Source organism: Aulonocara sp. 'chitande type north' Nkhata Bay, linkage group LG16 (assembly GCF_057382095.1).
Source record: "Aulonocara sp. 'chitande type north' Nkhata Bay isolate Kocher_YH1m ecotype deep benthic linkage group LG16, A_spYH_male_GT1.1, whole genome shotgun sequence".
Lineage (NCBI taxonomy): Eukaryota > Metazoa > Chordata > Actinopteri > Cichliformes > Cichlidae > Aulonocara > Aulonocara sp. 'chitande type north' Nkhata Bay.
Window position 1 is genome coordinate 4,451,562 of NC_141359.1, and position 19,626 is coordinate 4,471,187.

General features: G+C 41.6%; 1 protein-coding gene across 1 annotated transcript in view; it reads right to left on the reverse strand.

Moving 5' to 3' along the window:
- Window positions 1-15,275: 15,275 nt before the first annotated feature.
- LOC147310843 (uncharacterized) overlaps window positions 15,276-19,626 on the reverse strand; it is a 30,947-nt gene continuing 26,596 nt past the window's right edge. Inside the window, exons 7-8 of the mRNA XM_086267369.1 lie at window positions 17,404-17,676; window positions 15,276-17,326 (exon numbers count right to left, since the gene is read on the reverse strand). Coding sequence (XP_086123495.1) covers window positions 17,150-17,326; window positions 17,404-17,676 — 450 coding nt within the window. The 3' untranslated portion in view covers window positions 15,276-17,149. The remainder of the gene's footprint in view (window positions 17,327-17,403; window positions 17,677-19,626) is intronic.

Consider the following 19,626-nt stretch of genomic DNA (forward strand, 5'->3'; position numbering starts at 1 on the left):
TCAGTCATGCTTAGCTGGTATTAGTGGGCTTTGTCATGAAGTTAACACACCACTGCAGTGGATGCCCCCCCCCAAAGGACCCTAGGCCACACACACTAGAAAGTTAAGGACTAGACTCCACACACGTTGATGTGGATATATCCATCACTGTCTTTTATTTGATCTCTTCTCTTCTTTTTTCCCAGCGTGTCTGTCTGGACCCATTCCTTTTTTTTTCTTCCTCTCTCTCGTTTTTTAACAGCTTGATTCGTAGCACTTGGTGATGAATGAATATGAATGAGAACGTGTCTGGATTCCAGAATGAGGAGTGTGTTTGCTGGGTTTCCACTGTGAAGGTTAAAAGCATAAAAGCATCACAGAATGTTGTGGATTTACCCTGCAGGTATACACAATACTCACACAAACACACCTGCACACACACACACCAGGTTCCATACCCAGAGCATCAGTTGAACAGTATTATACTGTAGAAAGTAGTGTTGCTACAAAAATGGCACGCAAAAGGCAATTAACAATGCAAGAGATACAGACCGTCATCACACGTATAAATGTCGGTCTGTCCTACACAAACCTGCAAACAAAGTCACAGTGTCAGTGAGTCCAGTTTCCTTCAGCATCCAAAGGCTCAGAAACAAACTGTGACAGGAAGAGGTCTGCAGACAAAGACACGACTGAGTCAGAGGACAAGTTTCTGAGAGTTAACAGCTGTGTGATGGCGGCTCACGGGACAACAGCTTCAAGCAGCTTAATAGTGGTCGTAGTGAGCAAGTTTCAGCTGTGAAGAGAAAACTTCCAAACATGGAGGAGGAAGGGTGATGGTCTGGGGCTGTTTGCTGATCCAGGGTCGGTGACTGAACCAACACAGCTACCACAGCACCATGAAGCACCATGCGGGACCCTCTGGTATGCACCTAGTTGGTCGGGGGTTCATCCTGCAGCAAGATAATGACCCAAACCATCAGTCCAAGCTGTGCCACAACTACCTCAGGAACAAGAACAAGATGGTGAGCTTGCAAACATGGAGTGTCCAGCACAGCCTCCAGACTGAAACCCAGTAGTCCCTGCGCTGCACTGCTTCTGGCTCCAAAGGAGCTGCCCTGGAAGAGGTTGGGACCCTGAACTTTGACTCTGACAACAGAGAACAACCAATGAAGCTCTCCCCAGCAGAACACCTGAGGTGCCTTTAAGGGCATGAGTGCCTCTATTGAGGCAACAAAGGACATTTAATTAACTCCTGGTTCTCCAACATTGGTTCTCCAACATGTCCTTGAAAATAACAGTTTTGTTAAGTCCAAGAAACGTGAATTCCACACCGATACCATCTCCTTCCTCAGTCACGTAGTGGAGAAAGGACACATCAGCCCTTCTTGGGGTTTACCAGTTATTACTGCCAGTTTAATCAAAATGTCTGTAAAACTGTTCTACCTCTCAGTGCTCTGACTCCTCCCAAGCTGCCATTCATGTGGAACAATGCTGCTCGGTGCAGTTTGACACTGCACCGGTCCTCATTCAGCCCGACACTGCCCAACAGGTCATGGTTGAAGTGGATAATTCAGACTCCAGGGTCGTACAACAATATAAATAAACTCACTGAACTTTCATTCCTGAGTCCAGCCAGACAAACCTTGCCAAAGATCAGGGTTTGGGTCTTCAACCTCCTAAGACCTGGCGTCCACATATGTGGACATCACATTTTGGGTTGTCTAGACCAAAATACTAAATTTTGCTCTGCAAGGACCTGATATCCACTTACAAGGATGTTACACTGCCACTGTTCAATCGAAATTTAAAACGAATGTCCTCATATGTGGATCTCATTTTTCTCAGAAGCAAAAATCAGGTTAAAAAAAAAAAAAAAAAAAAAAATCACGTAATTCTTTGTTTTTACATTCATCAGGTTCCAATCAGGCCAAATATCAAAGAGAAATTAAAAATGCCATGAAAGAGTTCAGCTCTTAGGAGGTTAAAGAACTGCACAGTACAGTTCTGCATAATACCAGCTTAATGAAAACAAGCTGTATTGGAGTTCGTCTTGTAATCGGAAGGTTGCTGGTTCGAGCCCTGGCTCGGACAGTCTCGGTCGTTGTGTCCTTGGGCAAGACACTTCACCTACCACCTACCGCCAGAGGGGCTGATGGCGCGATATGGCAGCCTCGCTTCTGTCAGTCTGTAGCTGCCTCCACCAGCGTGTGAATGAATAGTGGAATTGTAAATCGCTTTAAGAGCCTCGAAAAGCGCTATATAAATGCAATATATACTATATATATATATATTATCGTTTTGGACTGAAACTGAACGTTAGCTTCCTGTTATACAGCTGAGCATATTTGCAGGAGGAAAGCAGAATCATAGCAGAAAAATCCATTCTGAGCAATAATCTGTGATGTGTACAAAATCCATTATGGTCTCTAACAATGCAGTTTCAGTAGCAGTGATGATTTGAAGACAAAACTATAAAGTCAAGACCAAATGTGAGTGAAATGGCAATGAAAGTAAAACAGGATTAGAGCTGACAGAAAGAGAGGGATGGAGAGATTAACATGGAAAGCTGATTAAAGGATATGCAGTGACACATGATGACAGCTCGTCACAAGTAAAGAAACAGATATCCAGTTTTCCATCAGATGGAGTGTGTCTGTTCAAAAGATTAGAAAGGCTGACACTCACAGACATTAAAACACATCATTAGAGAAGGAGCAAAACTATAAGTCAGCCTTTCATGACTTTCATTATTAAATTGTGATTTCTATCGTAGAGCTAGACAGCCTTTGTTCTGTAAGCAATATTTTATAATACAGGGTAAGTTTTGTCAGAGCACTGTGGGCAGTTCAGACAAATGAGAGGCAGCTGACCCCCCCCCACACACACACACACGAGCGTGCACACACAACTCCGTTCAGCTATCTTAGTGAGGGCCTTCACTGACATAATGGTTTCCCTGACCCTGACCCTAAACCTAACCATAAGTAACCCTGACACTAAAACCACATTTTGAGCCTCAAAAAGGCTTCAAACTTGAGGACCGTGAGTGTGTCCTCACAAGTGACTGTTGGTTCTCACAAGTATAGTAGAATGCAGATTCCGGTCCTCACAAAGATAGCTAGACAGGAACACACACACACACACACACACACACACACACACACACACACACACACACACACACACACACACAAAGAAGAAAATTGATGTGGTCTTGAGGACTGAGACTCAAGTGGGGCACTATATTTATGCAGAGGAGACCTGCATTGTTACATAATAACACACACTGGGCGGCAGGTATTTATTAAAGCTGATATTTGTTATAGTAGGTCACTTAAATACTACATGATGTTCAACGAAGTCTAGAGTTTGGTTAACAGTGGAGTTTAACGGATTTACAACAACTTCCACTTCATCCATCCTCTAATCTTTATCAGGGTTGCTGGGGCCAGATGTGATAGGGTCAGAGACAGGGCAGACCATGGACAGATCACCAGTCTATCACAGGGTTAGGGTAACACAAAGAAACAAACAACCATTTACATTAACAGGTCATTTAGAATCACCAATTAACCTAGAAAAACCCGTAAACTGTGGGAGGAAACCAGAGTGCCCTGAAAGGAATTAAACCAGTACCTTCTTGCTGTGAGGCAACAGTGCTAACCACTGCACCACTGAGCACCACCACAGAATTCACGAAAGTAGGAAAGCTACGATTACCAGGCTTGACGCAGATTTATCTTTACTTTTTTGTCCTTGACAGGTTAAACCACAATAAAGAGCAACAGCGTACACGTGGTGTGTGTAGTTATAACTCCAGTGGTTTTCCTGTGGTTTGAAATCTCGTGTGGTCTTGTGAATTTTGTGAGTCCAGGAAACTAAGCACTCTTACTAGATTGTATGATGTCATCTCAACAAGAACAAATTTCCTGCAGATCCTACGTGATGTAATTACGTTCACCATAGAAACATCAAATTATTTTGTACAAATTACAAGTTAGACTTTTGTAACTGTAACAACCGCCCACTTTTCTTTGTTCTATTATCCTGCACTGCATTTACAGGTTTGTCCAAGTCTAACCTTAAAAAGAGGACAGAACTCATACACAGTCTGCTTTTTTCTGCTGAAAAAAATCTAAATGAGGCGAGAAATAAACTCTGTGACGTCTGCAGTCTCTGAGGAGAGATATTTCTACCTGTGACCGAGGTTTCTATGAAATATTGAAGTTAGCCCTCCAAAGATAGCAGTGAATGGCATTAAAGCAGAGTGGTGGTTCTGCAAAAGCCTAAAGAGACACTCAGCAGTTTGGAGAGGCCAGCCATAATCATATAATCTTTAAGACCTCATAGTACCATATCACCCCAAAGGAGTGCTTTGCTCTCAGAATGCTGGCTTCGTTCTTGTTACTATTTCAAAGTTGAGTGATTATTAAAGTTAACTCAGAAAAATAAACTGGAGAATAACAGTATTGATAATCATCGATTTTACTGAAAGTAGATCTAAAGTTAGCAGTACATAAGATCACATCTGTGAGATAGTCATCAATAATCTTTTCTCTAATGTTTAAAATGTTATTTTTGTAGAAAGTTATGAAGTCATTACTAGTTATGATTAGAGCAATGCTTGGTTCAAAAGAGCTCTGGCTTTTTGTCAGCCTGGCTACAGCACTGAAGAGAAAACTGGAGTTGTTCTTATTTTATTCAATCAGTGATCAATAGTAAGATGTTTTCACACAGATTTGATCTTTTTTCTTTTTCCTGGCTAAACACAGAACTTCTAAATCTGTGAGTTGCCATTTCCTCTCCATCTTACAGGTAATCTGCTTTAAGGTGTGCATTTGAGAGTTACAGGAAGTCAAGTACTTCTAATTTGAGAGTTCTTATTAGGAGGAGCCACAGTAGCTGTATTGTGGGTGTAGCCTCTGTGGGAGTACACTTTAGGGTGCTGTTCTGCACTGTGTTGGCACTAAAGACGACAACAATAGAGGAATTAGACCCTTAAACTTACAGTACTTAATAATAATCATAATAATGTATACTTTATTGGGGAATCTTCTCTTGCTCTCCATTTAACCCATTCACTCAGTGGACAGCTGTGTGTAGGGACAGTACCTTGCTCGTAGGTATCTCAAGCTAACTGTTCAGGGAAATCAAACCACCGACCTTCCGATCATGGGGCCACCATTCTACCTATAGAGGTATCCCTACTTAACAGCACTTTCATAAAAGTGCTACCTTACTATCCCACTGCTGTGCAGTCCATTATTGTAACTTTGAATATTATTAAATAATGATTAGACAAAAGTGTCTCTGTGCCATCTGTCAGAACAAGATCTAGAGTTTGATTAACGTTGTGTGCAGTGTTGGTAAAGTTACTGAAAAAGTAAGCAGTAAGTAATTACTGTTACTTCCCCAAAAAAGTAATCCTGTTACTTTACTGATTACTTATTTTCAAAAGTAATTAATTACTTAGTTACTTTTTAAAAACATGATTTACAACCTGAAGAGGTGATAAAGCGATAGATCTTTCAGCCCAATTCTACTTTTTCTGCATAATCCATGATACAAAATGTAATCAAATGGAAAAGTCTTTTTAAAACTTGTTTTATTAGTTTTAATCATTTAACTCTATGAAAACATAAATTAAATTATATGCAGCATTCTCTGACTGGAAGAAATTTGTTTAACATTTAAACCTATTTTCTGCACATTCCAGCACATATAATGAAATAGTTTTTGTGTTTACACTCAGTCTTTCAAATAGATGCAAGTAAAACAGCAGAAAATAAATAAAATCAAAGACTAGTGGTCCTGTTGCTCTATTTTCACCTGTACAGCAGGAGTCATTTTGTCATTTTGAGTCATTTTGCTTTTGTCGGCCCCTCGGACCCTCCAGCGAAGACAGACGGAAGGCTGAAGCGGTCCCCCGGACCCTCCAGCGAAGACGGACGGAGGGCCAGACGGCCCCTCGGACCCTCCAGCGAAGACGGACGAAGGCTGAAGCGGTCCCTCGGACCCTCCAGCGGAGACAGACGGAATGCTGAAGCGGTCCCTCGGACCCTCCAGTGGAGACAGACGAAGGCTGAAGCGGTCCCCCGGACCCTCCAGCGAATGGACGAGCCCCCATTTATGTTACGTTCTAAGTCTAGGCGTGTCCTGAACGCAACAAAACATTGGCCCACCACACTACTGGGGGCTCGTCCGGGATCTAGCCGTATGATTCTCACTTTGGGGTGCGAGAGGTCCCGGGTTCAAATCCCGGACGAGCCCCCATTTTATGTTACGTTCTAAGTCTAGGCGTGTCCTGAACGCAACAAATCATTGGCCCACCACACTCCACCCAAAACAAGAACCCAAACAATAGTATCTTTTAAAATGCTAAGCAGCCATTTATTTGCTTCAGCAGTGAGCAGTGCCAAAACTAACAAACAAAACTCCCTAATGGTCCCTACGCTTTCCTACCCAAAATGAAAACCAAACAAAAGACAATTCACTTACCTAACTTCCTAAACAAAAACAGGAGAAAACGTAATCAACAAAAATGGCTTCTCACGCCTACTAGGCTGCTGCAGTGAACAATATATACAAGGTGGAAAAAAATACTCAATTGCTACTTTACAAATCTATTTACAAAACTAAGATTCCAACACCACAGTGATCACAACCCATGACAAACTGAAACACAGGGCTTAAATACATAGAGGGAGCAATCAGGGAATGGACAACAGGAGGGAAACACATCTGGGGCAAATCAGAACTGACAAGACAAGGAAGCGTAAACTGAACACACTGAGATAAGACAGACCTTCAAAGTAAAACAGGAAACTCATAACAGTCACGCCTAACACAAAACACTGACAACATTGGATCGTAACAAGTCATTTTGTCATTTTGAGTCATTTTGCTTTTGTCGTGTTGCTTCAGCATGACAGAGTACTCTACTGAAGCAACACTATAAACATGTAATCCTCCAGAAACTGTAAACCTGTTCATGACGTAAATATACATTCACAACAATATCACTCATCAGCCGTTTTGTGGCTGCCATAATATGAAAGTACAATGATTACAGATCATTTAGAGATACATAGTTTTCCCTTTTTTCGTCTCTATTGCACCAACCTGTTCTCTCTCCCTATATCCCCTATTTCTACCCCCCCCCACCCCCACCCCCGGCAGTCCAGACAGTAACAGACTTGTGCCTTTATTAATTTATAGTAAAGTTGTTTAAAGTCTGCCAGAGGATTTCATACAGCTAAACTTAGTTCTAAAAGTAGCGCTGGTGTCATAAGACATTATGAGTGACCCGCTGTCTCCTGCTCTTTTCCTTTTTTGTCACTTATGTCTTAAGTCATCCAAAAGATTTGTGCTGATGTTTTGGATAGCACCAGCAAAAATGTTCAGGTTGTTTGTGGCTCATGCTGCAGAATTGAGCTTTTTGCTCCTTTAACACAAAATTAATTGGCTGCTGCTAATCTTTGTTTTTCTATTTTAATATTTGTGTATTCCCATTGAGACGCCATTGTGAAGTTTGAACATCTATTGAAGAATGACTGTGTCTAAGTGAAGTGAACAGTCACACAGTGCAAAGTCATGAGAAAATAAATTTACAAGTCTTTATCATTTGTCTTTTCTCTTGGCTTCCTGTTCTTTCCAGCAGTGGCGTGTGGTAAAATGCCCCACCTCCATCACACGTGTGAAAACATTGGACCATGTTCATACTCTGCAGTTTGTACTACTGGTCTTTCAGTCTTTTATATTTGATGGCAGCCTCCTCAGCACAGAGCTTGCTGAAGTCGACGTCGTCACTTTTCGGCATTCCTACCTCGTAATATTTTATCCCTTGTTTATTTTAGAATCATAACTTTAGCAAAAGAAGCAATGAAACACTATGAAAACACTTCTTTCCACATAAAACTATATTACTGGCAAATTGGATTAATAATCAAATATGAAAATAATTGTGCAGAAAAATCCTCTCTGTGTTATATTAAAGACTTTTAGGACTCGTTTTAAATAGTTAACTATTTCATTAAATAATAATTCATCTACAGTAATATGTTTGTAGTGGCTTTCCTGCAAGGACCACATATCATTGTTTTTGTTGTTGTTATCTTTTGAATAGCTCAGAAAAGCAAGTCTACATCTTTCATGAGAGTATAATAAAATAAATGAGAAATCAGCAGAACTACAGAGCTCGAGCACTGTGGGACATCGTTTATCTACAGTGGGATTAAAAATATTAATGAAAAATGAAGGTGGTGTGTTTTGAGAATAGCTGGCTAAACTTTGCCCATTTGGTCAACCAGCTGATTTCTCAGAGACACGAATCAGAAAGTACTGGCTGAGCACTTGTTCCACTTTCTTATTTTGTATTCCAGATTTCATGTCTCCATCATCAAGGCTGTCCTTGCTAATGGGCTCAAGCAGAAACACACTGCATTCCATCTTCTATATGTCACATATGTTTACCAAGACAGGGAGAACATATCTAGGGCTGGGCCGTATTATACCGTTCTCGGTAATACCGGTATAATGTTAGGCAACGATAAGAAAATGAAATATCGCAATAGAATATGGGTAAAACACGCATGCGCAGTGCCTTTGTTTTCATACGCACATGGCCGATCGTTGAGTGAAACGGATGAACCAGAATTGGTTTGTAAAAATGGTGCAACTTCAGTGATGTGGAACTGGTTTGGTGTTTGTCCATCAGATACACAACAAAGCACATTTTTTTGCAGAACATGCAAGCAGCCGTCGTTATTGCCATATTTGTCGGACTAAGGCGCTCGTAAATGTGGGAGTAATCTCGGTCCTAAACTCTGTCCTCTTCAACTTGAAACGAGCACTGCAGCATCACTGAGAGTTAAAAACTGTCTAAATTCTTTCATCTTTAATAAAACGATCAGGGTTGCTGCTTTACCAGGTGTAACTATGAAGTTTAACTTCCAGGAATCCATGAAAACAGGATTTATTACATTTAACCGAGTTAGAAGTTAGCAGGAAGTTAGCGGAAGTTAGCTCGCTAGTTTCGCTAGTTACGTAAGCATGATATAGCATGTTCTGACTGAGAGATTTCTGAAAAAATTCAAACGTACAGCTCTGCTATCATCTCCAACATAAATGAAGACAGAAAAATAAACAGCAGTGACGTTTGTAGGATTACTGAAGTTGGGCTAGCTGGTATATAATGATGTGCTACGTGATCACTAGCTACACAGCTATGTTAGCATAACATACACAGTGAAGCTGGAGGATGAACGCTAACACTTTCCCACTCTATAAAAGTTAACGTGAAGGTTCCTGATGGTTAGAGACAAATGCAATCGCATGGCAGGATGCTGTAAACGGACCAAACTTCAGTCAGGAGAACAACTGAGAAAATCCATCCACAACACGAGGTTAGTCATTAATGTACTGCAACAACATGGGAATAGAGCAGCTGTGATAGAATAATAATAATGGATTGGATTTATATAGCGCTTTTCAAGGAACCCAAAGCGCTTTACAATACCACTATTCATTCACTCTCACATTCATACACTGGTGGAGGCAGCTACAGTTGTAGCCACAGCTGCCCTGGGGCAGACTGACAGAAGCGAGGCTGCCATATCGCGCCATCGGCCCCTCTGGCCAACACCAGTAGGCAAGTAGGGTAAAGTGTCTTGCCCAAGGACACAACGACCAGGACAGAGGGCCCAGGGATCGAACCGGCGACCTTCCGGTTACAGATGCGATTCCCAACCCCCTGAGCCACGGTTGCCCAACAGAATACAGCATTAATGAATCAATGGTACAGAAGTGGAGGAAGCAAGAATAATGAGTTGAATAAAGTTTGATTTATCTGACTGCTTTGTTTCGCTTAATGTGCCTTATAATCCCATGCACCTTATGGTACGAAAAATACGTATTTGACTTTTTTATTTGGCACACTGCAGTTTAATGTTGCAAAGCACCTCTTTTTAACTTCAGTGGATATCATACATGGTTATGCTCAGGATATGTCAGCCCATTTCTGCTGGAAATGCCCTTTGGTTAAACTCTCAGCAAGGAATTTGCATTTGCACTGTTATATTTTTATATCTTTAATGCACATAAAAAAACAGCTGCTTGTTTAAGTGAAAATAAATGGATGGGGTTTTTTGCGCTAGTAAAGTTGTGGAGTTGTATTTTGTAATTATATTGTCAGTTATATCGTTATTGCAAATTTTCAAATATATATCGTGATAAATATATTTGGCCATATTGCCCTGCACTAAACGTATCTGTTGTGATATAAATCATAGAGGCTTGTCTGTTTGCTAATCTTAGTGTGTTTGTGCATCTTCCAACGGTGGCAGCTTGTCCAGCACACTAATCTCCCATCAGGCTCTTGTCAAAGACTTTGTGGATAACCTGTGTAAACAATGTGCTTGTGCAAACCAGAAAAAGCTGCTGGGCTCTTAGCTTGATGAGATTAAGTCAATGATAAGTGGGAGTAGATACACCCATGAAACAGACACACACAATTACGGATGGGTATTGATAAGATTTTCACGATTCCGATTCCATTTTCGATTCTGTTTAACGATTCGATTCTCTTATCGATTCTTTTTAAAAACGGAGAACACTAAGGTCGATTAGCTTAGAACTTTGTTTTATATCTTTTCTTTGAACAAGATAGAAATTTAGGAGTAACATGGCCTTACAAACCCAACAGTGAGATCTTAAGAGATCCAGCCTACGGCTCTTCAATGGGTGTCACAGGGTCCCCAGGAAAAAAAATTGTAAATGTAAAATAATAAAATAAATATTCTTCTGTAGCAATAACAAAGTATAACATAAATTATTCTGTAACAATTACACAAGAATATCCAGTAATGTCCCTGCCTACAATTAAACACATTCACTTACTGAAAATCATCTGCTGTGGCAAATGGGTGCAAGCCTTTGACCACAAACTGAGTCACTGCTCGGTGACATTTGTCTATCCTGGCCTGAAAGGAGACGCTACCGGTAGACTGCAGCGAGAACTGGCAGCATCTGAGCCAGACTCTGTCTCTCTTATCATGATCACCTAAATGCACAGTAATGGCAGGTTTGTAATAAGGCAGATCGCGCTAACATAATATGCACTGTTAGTTGATTATTTACCTGCCGCGTTAGGACGTGGACGTGCTAACGTTACCGCAGCTGCTGGGCTGAGATTCACGAGTCCGGAGTGGAATTAAAAACACGACATTCATTTAAGGTTATTGCGTGTTTTGTGAGCAAATGCTTTTGCATATTCGTAGTGTTTCCTCCTGTTAAGGTTCAAAATTGAGGAAGGAGAGTACAAACCACCCATGGTCCAGAAGCTCTTGGTCAAACAATGATTTTAATGACTACACACGTGTGGGAAGACAACTCTGTACGCAGACAGCAAGTGATCTTCAACTTAATCAAAGCATAAACAGATTTTTATAGCATCAGGGTTTGATTTACTGACGCCCCTTCATACGTCACAGACAGGATATATACATACGTCAAATCAACACCACAATGACTTTTAAGACAGAACATCATCTTCTATTTTCATGGCCGGCACTTCCTTTCTACCTTTCAGTTCCTCTTTCTTGCCGAGACGACAAGGACGGTTCCTCTTTTACCGAGACACTTTCGCAGTTCCACCCAGACATGACGAACCTCTTTCCTATAAATAATTCTAACTCATGTGTGTGTGTTGACCTCACTCAGCCTCTATGTCACCTCTTCACCTACTAACTGTCTGTGTCTCGTCCTCAAATGCTCTTTCTCAATTCACCTGTTGCACTTCTGACCTTTCACCAGGACCGAGGCTCACTGAGACTATGTGTATGTCTTCTACTAAATAAATGTTCTAATCAAAAACCTCTAATGAAACCTTAATATAAAATAACCTGATATAAGTGTTTTGTAAGCATGTATTGCAATTATCCTTCTATGTTCTAGTTTTCCCTCAACATGGATCATCTGAACAGTCACGTCAGTGAAGCTTTAAACCTTTTAAAGAACCTGAACATCAACTCAAATAAGCACAGATATGCATTGTGTATAAAATAGTTATAACTGCATCTGGAATACAAGGTTAACATCATCATAAACATCTTAAGGCCTTCTTAAAGCTATCTGTTACATTGTTAAAGCAATGATCATACTGCAGATTATATTATTAATGCAATGGTACTGATGATAATTATTTAACAATAGCAGTAAAATAATTTCCCTGCTCCACACTCCCTTAAATGAAATATCTACTTTGCAAGTATTGCAAGTTGCCCTGTTGTCATCCGTTCTCGTAAAGTATGACTACACGTTTGAAGCGTTTGAGCCGCTTAGGCTCAAACGCCAGGTCATTTACCTGGCAGGAAACACGGGTTTCCTGCCAGTAAATGACGCTCTGCAATATGGTGACGTAATTCAGGGCGACTGGAATCGATAAGGGAATCGTTTGCAAAAATGGCAAACAATTCCAAGGATTTGAAACAGTGGGAACCGGTTCTCAACAAGAACCGGGTTTCGATACCCATCCCTACACACAATAGTTTCCAGTGGAATCCAAGGCAAGGGGAGCTTCCAGTGACGGAGGCCAACTGGGCACACAGAATGGGAATAATGTAAAGAATGCCTGCAAGCATGTGAGAGGCTTTATGACTCAACACTTTGCGATGAAAGAAGAGTGACGGCTTTCACTCTGGTGCGTTTTAACTGACGTTTAAATTTTAGATTTTACTGGGCAAGCACTGCTGTCCTTGCTTTCCTGACAGGATGTCACTGCTTTTAGGACATGGAGAGCTGCTGATGCAGAAATATGGAAAAAACAAAGTCTTAACACACAGAAACAAACCTATAATGTAACGTAAGTTACACAGTTGTGAACTTTTTTGCATATTCACATTTTGCTACGCAGCAATATTTGGCAAACACTGAAGCAAGATGTTCATTGCAGGCTATGGTTCATGTCATAACTGGGTTTAAACAGGGGTCAGTGTAAGCTGTGTATAGTACTGCTGTGAAAGGATTATGTGGCCACTGAGGACGGGAACACGAGTATGTCCTTCTTCCCCTCGCCATCAATCAAGACCTAGTGCTGTCAAAGTAACTGAACTTGGAGAAATGATGCAATTCATTTGTGGTCAGTTACTAGTTACTTCTTCAAAAAAGTAACTGAGTTAGTAACTGAGTTACAATATTCTAAAAGTAATTAATTACTAGTGATGCGCAAATCATGAACGAATCGTTCAATACTCGAGAATCACTTTACTGACTCATGAATCATGATTCACAAGCCCAACTGACTCACTGACTCATCCCAGTTGCTGTTAGCAGCAGTATCTAGCTTATAATTAAAATGGTGGAGAAAAACACAACATCCAGTATCTTAACAAAAACATTTCTGCTCTGAACTGGAAGAAAAAACCCTGAGTAGAAGCTCACATCAAGACAATAGCTCCTCGGTTCACAGTAGCATCGCTCTGCTAACATGCTAACAACACATTTGAGCTACTCACCCCCTCCCTCCTGTGCTGAATCGTAGAGCGAACGAATCACTCACTCACCCCTTCCCTCCTGGCTAGTAATTAGTTAGATTACTCGTTACTGGAAAAAGTAACGCCGTTAGTAACGCCGTTACTTGTAACACCGTTATTCCCATCACTGCCAATGAGTTAGACAAAGAGTTTCCTAACCCAGTAAATGTTAATTTTCAAGCAGTCCACAGATCCTATACCTAAGATTTTGGTAAAATAATCTATGACTAATCTTATGAGAGGCAGAGCGCTACTATGGGCACAGGCCCAGTAACTCAAATGATGCATTGTCATATGTGTCAATAGTTCAAGTGTGTATTTGATGAAGGCACTATCTCTGATGCAGCTGCTGATTCCATGTATGCAGCAGGGAAAGCAGAGCAATGTATTTTAGGACAGTGAAAGGGGGGCTGGGACTTTCCTCCAGGGCCTAAACCACCCAAACAGCTTTGCAAACAGCTTGACATTCTTGTTGGTATTCTTGATATTCTTAGCTTGTTTCTATGTGTATTAGACTCAACAACCACCTCTGAGAACATCGGCACTTCCGAGCCAGTTAAGACCAACAGGCTTTGCCTCGAGCAGTTTTTCCTGGACTCCTGGTTAACACCAGAGGTGTGGAGCAGGAGAATAACAGCTGGTGAGAAACTGGAAATACATACAATATGAAGCGCCTTGAGGCAACTTTTGTTGTGATTTGGCGCTATATAAATAAAATTGAATTGAAATGTTCTTAACACCTGTCAGCGTGGCAGAGCCAATGATTTCTGTTCTGTTCTCATTAGTGGTCCCTGTGTACCAAACAGCCTGGCAACAGAGCATGCTCTTCACTGGGAAGCAGCAGAAGGTCCAGCAGCAAGATCTCCTCCGAGTTATTCCTCCCCGGGACATGTAGGACATGCAGCCGCTGCTGGGCCTTCTTTACCAGAGAAGTGGTGTAGTGAGTCTATTGACCGATTGAAGTTGAAATCTTTGATCCAGGAGCCGGTGGTAGGGAGAGTCCAGTTTGATGGTAGGGATGTCTGGGATAATGGTGTTGAACACTGAGCTCAGGTCCACCAAGAGCATCATACTCTGAGTTTGGCCTCACTGTCCTGATTATTTCTTCATTTTAGAAATTCAATAAGGTTTTCTTTTTTGTTTTGTAGTATTGCAGTTTTGTGTTCTGCATAAATTAGCTCCCAAGTACCCAGGCAATGGTCATCAGGTAGAGATATACATCTCAGGTATTTGACTGGCCCTTAAAAACTCTTTGTTGACTACATGTTGTGATTTCCTGCACACAACTAGAAACAAATCATTACACAGATAGTGAATATGCACTTCTCAGAAGCAACTCGGCTGCAAAAATATCCCACACATTTGGAAAACCATTTGTCTCATCAACTTGATAAAGATTAACAATGAATAGATTTCAATAAAATCAATAAAAGACAGCAAGACAGGAAGGAACTCACCGGAAACGAGTGAGACAGGTCACCCACAGACACGAATCTCACAGAAAAGTGGAATTCAGAACATGGTCTGTCAGTTCAATGCATGTTTTTCTGTGACACACTCACACACCCTTATTAAAATGCCATAGCCAGTCTGTGTAGCAGGAAGGGCAGTCTCAGTGCTTCATCTCTTAATCATGATTGCTGCGAACAGATCTCTATTTCTTGACTGTCAGCGAATCTCCTGATCCTTAGTGCTCAAAAAAATATTTTTTGGCCGCACGATGAGGAGGTGTATTCACTGTGAGAGGAGAACGTAGGACCCAAATCAAAGCTTTCATTTTATTTCTAATAAATACCAGTTAATGTTAGTGTTCTTACAGTTTAATTTCCAGACTTAGGAAAGAAATATTTTTCATGCCAGGCAAATGCTGCCTTACACAAAAAAAGATCGATTCTCAGTCACTCAGAGCAAAGAATACAGTTTATTAATTTTACACAGCAAATACCTAAAGACGAGACACCAGCAATGTATCGGAACTGGGAAGAAACGTGGAATGGTGCATTCCTATCTAGTGCATGAGTGCATGACTGCGTTCAAACACAAAGTGTACAAGAAGAACCTCAAAGATGTGCTCTAGCTGTTAATAGGTGTACATTTAAGAGTTGCCATCTAGCCCCCCTTTGTGGTAAAGGTGGAAGCAATGAATGCATCTTTTTTTCAGCCATTAGGGAGACATTTAGGCCATAGACAGTAAAAAAGATTAATTGGGTCTGAAAAATGAAATGTGATGCCTAAAAACCCAGATGTTGAGATGTTGATCGCTATTGCTGAAAAATAAAAATCTGATTCTACAAAAGTCTACGAGGAAACAGTTTCTGACCTGATATCTCTGAATGCTCTGCTGCTGAGTTCATGGGCTCAGTCATATATAACATCTGCTTTTTCACCCACAGTGATAGCTATCACCTGCTGTCACCTGCTGTCACCTGCTGTCACTGTAAAATGTGGAGCGCTGTCTGGACTACCAGCTTCAAAGGGGGACTGAAGAACATGGACGTCCTGTGACGCTGTAGCCCAGGACTTTTCATGAGGTAATTTTTTTTCCTGACACATTTTCTTGTTATAGAGACAATACTGACATCTATTGTGAAAACAGATACACTTTAAGATGTAAAATAATCATTAGGAATTTTGCCTGAAGTGAGCAGCAACATCTTGACAGTCGGCTAAAATCTTGTACTTGTGTTGTTGTTTTACACTCCTAATGTGTAGTTATCATTTGGAAATGAGCGCCATCAAAGGAATATAATGCTAAAACTGTGTCCTCTCTGAAGAAAAATACCTAAATGATCAAAGTTGCTTTGTTTCAATAAAGACGTATAATTAGATGTTTTATGAACATTAAACATCTGCTGTAGCTCCATGCTGCAGTTGCTGCTGACTTACAGACAATTAAAAGGGTGCTGAATGAATTTCCTTGACCGGAGAAAGACTCACTGTTCAGCATCCTCTATTAATCTAATATCACTTGTCACTGAAACACAAACAATGCATGTATAGAAGCGAACACAGTGATATACAAATATGGTCAAAACAGGTTAACAGGTTTGCTGACTTTACATGAGAATCCTCCTTATAGAGTGAAAGCAAGAAGAAAAGTGCTGCAGAGGAATGAAGGAGACTAAGAGCGATCGATACACTAGCAGAAAGAAGTCCATGGCGAGTGGAAAATGCAAACAGAAGGCAAATGAGAATAAATAAAGGACAGACAAAAATAGAGAGGGATGATTGGATCTAAAACATTTAAGTGCCCAGGAGATACGGCGTACACACCGTCCCACACTCCAACAATGGCCAGAGCATCAGCTGGTCTCTGAGAGCGTCTGTCCTCTTGCTGAACTCACAAACACACACACGCATACAAACAAGCACACACACTGGTAACACAGAGTTCAGGACATCCCGTTGGGATGAGCTGTCATCTTCATGGTTACAGTCCAAGTTCAGAGCTAGGACATAGATGGCACACACACACAGCAGTGTCCACCATGTTCGTTGGTCAATGCACACACACTCACACACACACACACACACACACAGCAACAAAATTGTAGTTTTGGATTGCAAACTTCTGTGTATGTGTGTGTCCATAATTCATCCTCTCTCAAAGTCTCCCAGTGCGTCTCCATGCTCTGCTTTTAGTTTGCCCTTCTGAGTTTCTGGTGCCAAAGTGCAGTCGGCAGATTCTGGCAGCCCTGGTACTCTCGCTGCATCTCGCTATCTGTTAGAGGTGGTGTGGCATTGCACGGGGCACCAGCCAAGGTCACGTTTAAAAGGCCCGCCCATGGCTCCAGAAGGCGAAACATCCCAGCATCCTGACACATCATGAGAGGAGATTAGAAAAGTATTCAGAGGAGTAAACACTGAAACAAAGATTCATCTAAAAGGTCACCTTTCCCAGGTGGTCCAGCAAGCAGGTGGCAGGACTGATTAAGGACCAGCTGCTGTCCTCCCAGCCTGGACTCAACTTGTGGTTCAGGTGGGCATAAGTCTGCCTGGCCGGGTTCTGGATTAGAACCACATTGAGGTGTTTCTGAGAGCCTTGCAGCCGCTTGGATAGGACACCGCTGTAGCTCTGATCCACAAACAGCAGGACACGAGTTGCCCTGCAGCCGGCCAGGTCGGCCAACAGCTCATTGACTGAGTAGCGCTCTTTTAGATCTGCCTGGAAAAAGAAAGGGAGGCAGAGAGAATCAGAAATGGAAGTGTGTGAAGGCACACAGGGACAGATGGATTACAAGGAAACAGATGTGAGACAATCAGGAAAGAAAAGCAGTCAAGTGCCAGCAGTAGGAAAGAAGAAAGGACCACATCAGCATCTACTGTTTACCATGTACCATGTTCACTTTTTGGCTGGCCTCTTGCACCATAGGTTTAACTTTCTCCAGTCCATCAATTCAATTCAATTCAATTCAATTCAATTCAATTCAATTCAATTCAATTCAATTCAATTCAATTCAATTTTATTTATATAGCGCCAAATCACAACAAAAGTCGCCTCAAGGCGCTTCATAGATACAGAGAAAAACCCAACAATCATATGACCCCCTATGAGCACTTTGGCGACAGTGGGAAGGAAAAACTCCCTTTTAACAGGAAGAAACCTCCGGCAGAACCAGGTTCAGGGAGGGGCGGGGCCATCTGCTGTGATTGGTTGGGGTGAGAGAAGGAAGACAGGATAAAGACATGCTGTGGAAGAGAGACAGAGGTTAATAACAGATATGATTCAATGCAGAGAGGTCTGTTAATACATAGTGAGTGAGAAAGGGGACTGGAAAGGGAAAACTCAATGCATCATGGGAATCCCCCGGCAGCCTACGTCTATTGCAGCATCACTAAGGGAGGATTCAGGGTCACCTGGTCCAGCCCTAACTATATGCTTTAGCAAAAAGGAAAGTTTGAAGCCTAATCTTGAAAGTAGAGATAGTGTCTGTCTCCTGAATCCAAACTGGAAGCTGGTTCCACAGAAGAGGGGCCTGAAAACTGAAGGCTCTGCCTCCCATTCTACTTTTAAATACTCTAGGAACAACAAGTAGGCCTGCAGAGCGAGAGCGAAGTGCTCTAAAAGGGTGATATGGTACTACAAGGTCATTAAGATAAGATGATGATATGAGATGAGATAGCGTTTATTTGTCAGTTGCAGGTCTTTTGTCCACAACCGAGATGACAGACCTTGCCGACCGTACATACAATACAAACATCACATTGGGGAGACAGGTCAGGCTAGGTAGCGAGGAAAAAAAAACATTGAAATGTGCAACACAAAAGGATAATACAGGAATGCACAGGTATCGACACACCATAACACAATAAACACAGACAGCAACATGGGAAAGAGTTCTAGTGTGTACATCTGATCTGGGACCGCTGCAATCTTTCGACTGCGCCTCCAGCTGACCCGATGTCCACATCAGAGGGGAGGTAAGCGTTGGAGGAGGCGTTGGATCCGGGGTAGGGAGGGTGATGCGTCAGTGAGTGCTTATCAGTATCAGTATATGTATGTGTGTGCGTGTCCATAGTTCAGCTGAGACAGTGTCCTTCACCCTGCCAGGCTAAGTAAACAGTCTTCCAGCCAACCCAGGTGGCCTTGCAGGGAATGGGAAGGAACAGACTCAACACAGTCGTTATGGGGCCTGATTATTTAAGACCTTGTATGTGAGGAGCAGGATTTTGAATTCTGGATTTAACAGGAAGCCAAAACAGGAGAAATCTGCTCTCTCTTTCTAGTCCCTGTCAGGACTCTTGCTGCAGCATTTTGGATTAGCTGAAGGCTTTTCAGTGAGTTTTAGGACTTCCTGATAATAATGAATTACAGTCGTCCAGCCTGGAAGTAATAAATGCATGAACTAGTTTTTCAGCGTCACTCTGAGACAGGATATTTCTAACTTTAGAGATGTTGCACAAATGGAAGAAAGCAGTCTTACATATTTGTTTAATATGTGCATTGAAGGACATATCCTGGTCAAAAATGACTCCAAGGTTCCTCACAGTGTTACTGGAGGCCAAGGTAATGCCATCCAGAGTAAGAATCTGCTTAGATACCATATTTCTAAGCCTCAGTTTTATCTGAATTAAGAAGCAGAAAGTTAGCGGCCATCCAGGTCTTTATGTCTTT